The sequence below is a fragment of the Pipistrellus hanaki genome, assembly GCF_964339955.1.
Source record: "Pipistrellus hanaki genome assembly, chromosome: 17".
Classification (NCBI taxonomy): Eukaryota; Metazoa; Chordata; class Mammalia; order Chiroptera; family Vespertilionidae; genus Pipistrellus; species Pipistrellus hanaki.
Genome location: NC_140519.1, coordinates 24527009 through 24535918, shown reverse-complemented (window position 1 = coordinate 24535918; position 8910 = coordinate 24527009). Strand labels below are relative to the sequence as shown.

General features: G+C 49.3%; 1 protein-coding gene across 3 annotated transcripts; it reads right to left on the bottom strand.

The window, feature by feature from the left end:
• Nucleotides 1-456: 456 nt before the first annotated feature.
• PENK (proenkephalin) lies at nucleotides 457-4928 on the bottom strand. Of its 3 annotated transcripts, none has more exons than XM_084864440.1 (4): nucleotides 4805-4928; nucleotides 4652-4712; nucleotides 4076-4216; nucleotides 457-1447 (listed from the first exon to the last, which is right to left on the bottom strand). In XM_084864440.1, the coding sequence occupies exons 3-4, from the start codon at nucleotides 4211-4213 to the stop codon at nucleotides 788-790; spliced, it is 798 nt and encodes a 265-aa protein (XP_084720566.1). In that variant the 5' UTR covers nucleotides 4214-4216; nucleotides 4652-4712; nucleotides 4805-4928; the 3' UTR covers nucleotides 457-787. The 3 variants fall into 3 exon arrangements, with proteins under 3 accessions (XP_084720566.1, XP_084720567.1, XP_084720568.1); XM_084864441.1 differs by having other exon boundaries at nucleotides 4076-4219; nucleotides 4805-4924; XM_084864442.1 differs by lacking the exon at nucleotides 4652-4712 and having other exon boundaries at nucleotides 4805-4888.
• Between the last annotated feature and the right edge of the window lie 3982 nt (nucleotides 4929-8910).

The following is an 8910-nucleotide window of genomic DNA, read 5'->3' as shown; positions in this document are numbered from 1 at the left end:
GAAGCTTGCACCAACTACTAAACTGTTCTGGTTTCCACTGTCATTCAAATGGGGCTAAATTATCTTTAATTTTTTTTTAAATTAACTCCTAAAATACTTTGCTGAAGAAGAGAGACATACACATCTGGATGTTAATGCAGATTTTCTTATATATGAGGGCTTAGCTAGTTTCTTTTTTTTAGGCTTTGGTTTTCTTCACGCATCCGGTTTCTAGAAATGAGAGTGGAAATACATTTTATTTCGCTCTAATGTGTTTACTCCTCTAAGATCGCATACCTAAGAAATTAAATGAAGACTGTTTTGCAGCCCCCCCCCTCCCCACTCCCCGTGTAGGAAGAGAAGGAGGCCAGTGATGACCGTCGAAAGCAGATGGTTTCACTGCCTCTGTGTTTAAGATTTGCTGTTGGAGCCCAAAGGTGAATGAAGACCTTGGAGAAGAAGAGACTTACAAGCGTGTTATGCATTCAGGGTAACGGGTTTATTATATCCACAAAAACAAGTAAGCATTTATTGGTGCTTTGTCAAAAATAACGGACAAGGTGACAAAAGACTCTCTTAGCACGAAAACAAGACAGCTGCAACAGACCAGCACTGAGCTTACAGACTCTCAAACGATCACAGCACCTGAAAAGAGAGCTTTCAGGTCGTGCAGTTATTCAGACAACCAAGTCAGCCATACAACGCAGGCAACACATGGCAATAGAACACGATTAGCAAGGCAGTGTCACTGGGGGATAGAGGAAGGCTTGCTTGCTTGGGGCCTGGGGTCGCTGATGGGAAAGGGTAATTAAAACCTCATAAACCCTCCATATCGTTTCTCCATGTCAGGAGCTTCTTTGGAGTAACTCTCCCCTTCTTCGTTGGGGGGCAGAGAGTCGGCGAAGCGCTTCAGGAAGCCCCCGTACCTCTTCTGGTAGTCCATCCACCACTCGGGGCGGCCCACTCTTCTCATGAAGCCCCCGTATCGCTTCTGCAGCTCCTTGGCTTCCTCTTCCAGCTGGGGGCTTCTCTTCAAGCCTCTCATGAAGCCCCCGTACCTCTTGCTCACTTCTTCATCACCGGCCTCTTGGTGGGAGCTGCTCTCGCGGTGGTCCCCGGTGCCCAGCAGCTCCTTCAGGGGGTCCAAGGCATTGCCCAGGGCCTCATCCTCGCCTGCATCCTTCTTCATGAAGCCTCCGTATCTCTTGGCCGGGGTCTCACCTCCGTCGGCCTCCTCTTCTCGCTCCGGAGGAGAAAGCTCGTCGGCTTTCTTCATGAAGCCCCCATACCTTTTCATGAAGCCCCCGTACTTCTTGGCCAGCAAGTGGCTCTCGGCGGGCCGGCTGCTCTCTCTGAGGGCGCTGGTGCCCTCTGGAGGGAGCTCCAGAGTGGACAGCTGCAGCAGCTCCTTGCAGGCGTCCCAGGTGTTGAGGGAGGGCAGCTTGCCCTCACATTCCAGGGTGCAGGCCTGGGAAGAAGAATTCCGTTTGAGAACAGAAAGAGGCTTTTCTGGTTCGGTGAGGCACACAGGTTTGCATGGGCCACAATATGTTTCCTTCGAGATGAGCACTCTTATGATCCTCTCCATTTTCTTATTAAAACTTTATCATACCCAACAGGTAAATCAAAGGGAAATGGATTTAGAAAAGTTGTGAAGAATGAATTGAAACAAATGAGAAATTTTCTTTGAATTTTAACAATACTGCAAAGGGTTTGTTCCCCCTCTCCCCCGCCCAATTTTAAACTAGATTGATTGCCTGCACAATTTAATTTCATGGATAACATTTCACTAATGATTTTATTTCGTTTGAGCTTCTCCTAATCAAAAAGGAGAAATTTCTGTTTATCTAATTAGGGACATTATTAGAAAATTCCTTCTATCTTCTTGTCTTGCATAAAATCAATACCAATGACATGAGGTTTGTTTACTTTCTTTTGTTAATAGTTTACCTGCAGTGGTATCCAATATTCCTGCAAACATTTTCAGTCTTAGAAAAATAACCAATTTCAAAATAGGTATGAAAAAAGACTTTCTAAAAATTCAATTTAAAGCCTATGAATTATTTGGATTATGACATACTGATTTGTCTTTCTTTCCCCTGAATTGATTACAACTGAGTTAATCATCTTGAACTAAATATTTGTAGTTATGAGATTCCAAATGAAATTATGCACATGCTAATATTTATTCATATTACTTTTCTTAACATTTAGTTGCTAATGTATAGAAAAAGGTGTATTAGTGCAACAAAATTCTTTAGGATACATATTTAATCAACTTTTAATGACTATTTTGTGTCTAATAAAATTTTTAAAAATATTAAAAAACCTAAAGATGATCTGATTAAAGTGATCCTGTTTATTTTTATATCTGATTAAGAAATCAAAATCTTATTAAGATGTTCAGATGTCAATATTTTCATTCTAAAAGATAATTTAAATTATTTCTTTACCAAAAATTAATGCTGAATATTTTATACACTATTACCAAAATTCTTTTTAATGTGAGGATTTCTTAAAAAATAATGATAATCAGAATAGCAGATTCATATTTTAAAAAGTAATGTAAATTTATTTGCTCCTATATATGTCTATGCAATTTTTATTATTTTATCACACTCTGTGTTCTATGGTCAAGGTCATATTAGATGATAAATTCAATTTGGACATCAATCATAACATGCCTATGAATTTTTGCATCTGCCACAGAACCAAGCACGAGTGTCTTTCACGTGGTAGAAGGGCAATAAGTGTCTGTTATATTGATTTTACTACATGGTGTTGGTTAGGAAATCTCATTTCTCATATGTATTTTTGCATCCAAGGTAAAACTCCATTACCACTGTAATTCTAACAACATAGTCATTGACAAAGCCTTTCATCAGAGATAAAATAACAACCCAAAATATAAGCTCCCATACAAATCAGTTAAACCAAAAAACAATTAGAAGAAATAAAGGTGGGTGAAATTGTTTTTACCCCTATTTAAGAGGCAATAATTTTCATTGTGGTTTAAGTTTAATGCCTCACAATGTATCTTCTCTTTACGGCCATGTTAGCACATGCACATATCAAAGGAATCGAAACAAACCTCTAACCTGAACTAGAAGCCTTGTATTTTGTGGAATATTTCCCTGAGATTTTCGTCCCTATTGTATGCATCTACGTAGCAAAATGTCTTCGAGGCTCCAGGGAGGAGCTTGACTCCTCAGATGAATACATGATTCTCTACTGAGCTGTTAAAATCATCACAGAATTTCAACGAATTGAGGAGTGCAAATGGATCTTGAGGGAGGTGGTTAAAATGAAGCTGCCCGGGTCCCAAATCTGGAGATTTGAATCCATAGAGCATCGTGGTGATTCAAGAGCACCTGGACTCTGATTAGAATAAGAGCTCATTTGTCCTCAGCTCCTCCCTCTCCCCCGGCCCCAGGCCCAAGGCCCAGTGGAGTCCTTATCTTCTCCTTGTTGCCATCTCTCTGGACACTGAACACCCCGCCTGTGCCTTTTTCATAGGCACATCAAACTGTTGTCTTAGTACGTTTTACAAAAGCACATTCAAGACATGACAGGAGTTGAATTCCACCATCACTTGCACGTGAGACTGTCGCCAATTTCTTTCTCTTCTATGCTCTCCCCTCCCTTTCCCTGAGCTCTTGGAGTGTGAAGGGCTTGAGGGACCTCAGGTTAATTGGGCTAGAAAAATGAAATACGTAAAAAAGGCGACAAAAACGCCACTAATTTAAAAAAATGACATTACCTGCAGGCAGGATGAGAGGATGGTGGTGTGTGGAAGGGTCCCTTAGTGGGATGGTAGAAGTTGGGGTGACTGAGCATCTTCCTGGGGACAGGTGAGGTGACAACGCAGTGCTCTCCAAGGTGCTGAAGAGAGCACATCAGGGCTCCCATATACCCCAGGTTACCGGTCCCTAGGGTAGTCGTGGGTCCCCAAAGCTGAGAGGTAGAGCGGGACCTGGGTCTGCGTTCAGGGGAACAGTCGGGATACCGAAGTCACCAGAGACCGTGATCAACTGCCATCAGAGGACGCACCGTGCGCGGTGGCCGCTACTGGCTCACCCACTGCTAACTCACTCACCAGCGGGTCGATGTCGGCGGGGCGCGCCAGGAGGTAGCTGCACGTGGCGCAGTCCTGGCTGCATTCCGCCCGCACGGTGGCCAGGAGCCCGGGGCTGAGCGCCAGCAGCCAGGTGCAGAGTGTCAGGAACCGCGCCATGGGCTGCTGGGGGAGAGAGAGGGGGACGCGAACTCCGAGCCTGCCCGAAAGCAAGCAGTTCCCTGGGAGAGACCCTCGCCGGGACAGTCCCAGCCGCGAGTGCGCGGGACTAGGGAGTTTGGAGAGGCCCCGGGACATCTTAGATGACCTCCCGGTGCCCAGGTTGGCACGGTCGCCCCGAGCCCGCCCGGGGCTGCGCTGAGCACTTGGCTCCCTCTCTGGGCGCATGCAACTCCGGACAAGATCCAGCAGGGAAGAGCCAAGACCAACTGCTTGAAAGCGGGAGCCCGGGGAGACATGACATTGTCCCAGGGGATCACACACAGGAAGACAGGTGGGAACCCCATGCAAAGAGACGCGGTGGAATACAACCCAGCGGGCAGGCAGGCGGCCCCAGGGGCGCGCGGCCAAGGAGCGGTCTGGGCCAAGTGCACTCACGTGGATGCTGTTCAGATGGCGCAGCCGGGTCGGTGGGAGAAGCGGAGTCCCAGCCAGGACACTGGAAGGGAGAGGAAAAGGCAGGTGTCAGGGGCAGGGGGCGTGGGGGCTGGGGGAGAAGCGGCCGGGGGCGCGGGCAGGCTCGGGTCTCACCGTCGCGGTGGTGGTCGGGGTCGCCTCGGGGCCGCGGGCTGGACTGCAGGTCTCGGAGCTCCGGCCTCGCCTTCCCTCGCTGTGCCCGGGCTGGCGGCGGCCGCTGCCACTTTATAATTCGCCCCCAACCGAGGGGGGTGAGCGCGCCCCAATCGCCGGCGGGCTGCCGCTGACGCAGGCCCTGCGCCGCCCCCGCCGCCGCCCCCGGCGCCGGAGGGGGCTGTCCGGGCGGGAGGGAGGGAGGGGTCCCCCGAGGGGAGGGGGCGGCGCGGGAGGGCGCCTGCTGCTCCCCGCACAGCCCGGTGACAAACTAAGGTAGTCATTAGGAAATTTGGGAAGACAGTTGGGATGAGACAAAGTCTCCCTTCGCAAGGACGGGCACTGGGATTGCACTCCCGGGGGTGCGGGCTCCAGAGGGAGCACCGAGGCGGGGCGTTAGGAATGGCAGAGGGACCGAGTTTGATGTCGAGCCTTGTACTGGAGACCCTCCGAGCTCATAGTGAACCTGTTCCCCTTCTTTGCCTCCTCCTGGGGCGCCCTCGCCGGCAGCCGTGGTGGGCACTAAGCACAGCTTTATCCACCTGTCTGTCCCTTTATCCACCTGTCTGTCCCCGCATGAGGCTCCGAGTTCCATGTTGTAACACGTCTAACAGCGTCAGGCGCACATAGTAGGTGCGCAGTGAATGGCTAAAGGAAGGGACGACGGGAACATTTCTGGGAATCTTAACATCTCGGGACCGAGCTTTCCCCCTTTTGCGTTAGTGAGACCGCCTGCCAAGCGTGGACGCAGGAAAGCCTAACCTTCTGGAACCGAGACTTCAGGGAACTGGGCGGGGCGGGGGTAGGGTGGGGGGGAGAGACGCATTTACTCAGCTTCCCAGACAGTCTTCCAAGTTGGGGACCGCTCACTGCCTCAAGTGCGGGGCTCCAGGTGTCCCTGTGAGAGTTTGAGGAGTAAGAGGGGGTGCCTGGGCGGGAGTGATAGCCTCAAGCCAGGACTGGCGTGTCCAGGGAGGGATGAGGGACGCGGTACCCAGGGTACCCAGGGCTGGGGCACGCTCACATCCTCTAGGCCTGGAGGGGTCCGGAGCCAGCGGTGGAGGCGGGGTTGTCCCCTGAGACCCGCTCCACACTTCCTAGCTCGAGGGAATATTGCCAAGAGGCAAGCTATGTCTCTGGTCAGATCTCAGTTTTCCCATTTGGAAATAAGAACAGAGGTAATGTGCCGCCCGAGATACGTCAATGAAATAATGGATGAACACTTTGAGCTTTGTGCCTGGCACATAGCAAGCCCTAAAAATGTGTTACCAATAATCTGTCATCCATCTACTTTCCGGTTTGTCTATCCATCATCCATCTGTTTATCCATCCATCCATCCATCCATCCATCCATCCATCCTTGAATCTATCTATCCCTCCTGGCCCTGGAGAGAAACCACAGACAGTACCAGAGCCCAGACATAGAGAACGGGTCTCAGGCTTTTCCCAGCCAGAAGCTCCCTCTGCGAAGGACTGATCAGGACTTCAACCTTCCGGGAGCCCGCTCCGGTCGCCCTGCATTTCTCCTTTCGGTCGCTAGAGGGCAGCGCTCTTCTGCGGAGGTTCGGGTGCGCCTGGGAAAGCGGGGGGCGGGGGGTGGGGGTGGGAGTCTTCAGCCTTCGGGCTCCGGACAGGAACCCCGGGTGGCCACGGAGCCCCAAAGGTGCACTGCCTGCCTTCCTTCCGGCGGGAAAGCGGAGCGCAGAGATGCGGCGGCAGAACGCCCTGCAGAGCCTAAGACATTTTGCCAGGAAAACATAGTTTCCCTTTGGACATTTTTAAGCTCTTCACATCGGGACTGCTGGTGTCCTCTTCAGCTACCTCCCCGTCCCCAAAGGAAAGGAGAGCTGCATCTATAACGCCCCCCCCTCCCCCTTTTGCAAAGGCAGCCAACTGCACTGCAGTACTCAGTAGTAAAATGGTGCACGAATAAATTCTGCTTAACGTGAAAGAAAACGTGCTCTCTCTGAGCACTGGCATACCTGGGATTACCTAAGAACTTGAAACACATAATCAATAATCAGGGCAAGAGGCTGAGACGTGTGTGTGTGTGTGTGTGTGTGTGTGTGTGTGTGTGTGAGAGAGAGAGAGAGAGAGAGAGAGAGAGAGAGAGAGAGAGAGAGAGAGAGAGAGAGAGAGAGAGAGAGAGAGAGAGAGAGAGAGAGAGAGAGAGAGAGAGAGAGAGGGGGAGAAAGAGAGAACTGCTTCCTTAGGGTACACAGTAGTGCTGGACACAAAAGGCTCCCTACGACCTTGGAAAAGTAGAAGTTTAAACACTGAAAGGGGCCCGGGGATAATTTATTTCCACCCTCATCCTGTATTTGGTGAAAACCGAAGCTCAGACGGTCCAAGTGACATCCAAGTGACTGGCCCAGACAGTGGCAGAACCGGGTCCCCCCGCACCTCCTCTCTGGCACCCACCCCAGGCCTGGTTTATTTCTGTTGGAACAATTAAATTAATGGTTGCTCTGAATTCATTTCTATTGGCAAATCTGCATCTGTCTCAGGCTTTTAAATGTCAGGGGAGAGAAAGGGAGGGCTGTCTCCTAGGAGTAGTGCCCCAGCGCATTGGGACTCAGTGGGTGCTGACCAGATGTGTGCTGGCTGACTGGCCGGAGGAATGGAGGTGACTGGCCGGAGGAATGGAGGTGGGCGGTCGAGCTTGTTGGCATCGCCTAATCAGTGACAGATGCCTTCCCATCACCTGCCTCAGTCTGTCTTAGGGGCGAAAGGGCATACATTTTTTGGTTCATTTCTTTATATTTGAATGGTGGCTGTGGGTTGCAAGGAATTTACCTTTTTTGCGATCCTTTAAATATGTATTGAGAACAAATGGATTTTGCAAAATTACCTCCTGGGAAAAAGCTGACTTGGAAACAAGACTGAGAGAGAGAGAGAGAGAGAGAGAGAGAGAGAGAGAGAGAGAGAGAGAGAGAGAGAGAGAAGAGAGAGAGAGAGAGAGAGAGAGAGAGAGAGAGAGAAAGAAGGGGGACCTTCTCTTAAAGCATTTAATCCAGAGAATTCTGAGTCCCAGGTCAGAATCAAGACCTTGCCTTCTTCTGATCCTTGGCGCCTAAACATTCCAGACGACAGGGATTTATTCCAGAGTCCAAGAAACGTGGCTTTTAAAGTCCCAGTGATAAGTGCCATTTCATTCGGTTCGTAGGTGTTCTGTGAGAGCGGGAGGAGGCATCGGAAAAGTCCTTCAGTGTTGTCTTTCTTCATCCCCGGCTGGGAGATGCCTGAATTGAATAAATGCCTTTCAGGGGTCCATTCCTCTCCTCCCTGCTTCCTGCCACCCAAACACACCTGATTTCCCTCTGCCGCTCTCTCCCTCACACAGCAGCAGTGAGAGCACCGCACTTCTGCAGTCTGGGGCTTGTGTAATGTTTCAGCATAAAAGCACCATGTTCTAAAATTTCCAGTGTCTGGAGTCAGGCCAGAGGCAGGGCAAACGTGCCTGTTTTCAGTTACAATCTAAAGTGCGCACGTTGCCAGATACGATTCTGTGAGCTGGGGATGTTACCGTGAAATATCACTTGATTCTTCTTTGAACTGGCCGAGAGCCCCCCCTAGCAGAGACTGGAAGTTGGTTGGAAGGAGAGGTTTTTATGGTGTGATAAATCCTCATTTTAAGCAAAGTTAGTGCTAGTACATTTTCACTCTCAAAATCCAGGCCACAAAATAAACCCTTTGAAAGAAAAAGTAACTGGGTACAAAGTTTTCTAAATGTGAATTTGAATAATAAAATGTATTAATGGAGAGAGAGAGAGAGAGAGAGAGAGAGAGAGAGAGAGAGAGAGAGAGAGAGAGAGAGAGAGAGAGAACAGGAGAAAGAAGCAGGGAGGGGAAACTAAACTGTATATCAAACATATTGTTTATATACTATAAACTTAGAACTAAAATAGGGTTCCTCAATGTGGCCTCCCGCTCTCAGGGGACAATAAATTTTAGTCCTAAGCATAAATAATTAGACCACAAATAAAGAAAGTTACAACATGACTCATTAGATTAAAAGAGGATAGAACTGAGGATCCAACCAATACACAGATTATTCAGCAGCTTCA

What these genes read in the sequence shown, in the direction of transcription:
- PENK (XM_084864440.1), bottom strand. Translation starts at nt 4,213, where the DNA reads ATGGCGCGGTTCCTGACACTCTGCACCTGGCTGCTGGCGCTCAGCCCC. An exon ending in CCGCCGACATCGACCCGCTG is followed by an intron (nt 1,448 to 4,075) that starts GTGAGTGAGTTA and finishes TCTTCTTCCCAG; the next exon opens with GCCTGCACCCTGGAATGTGA.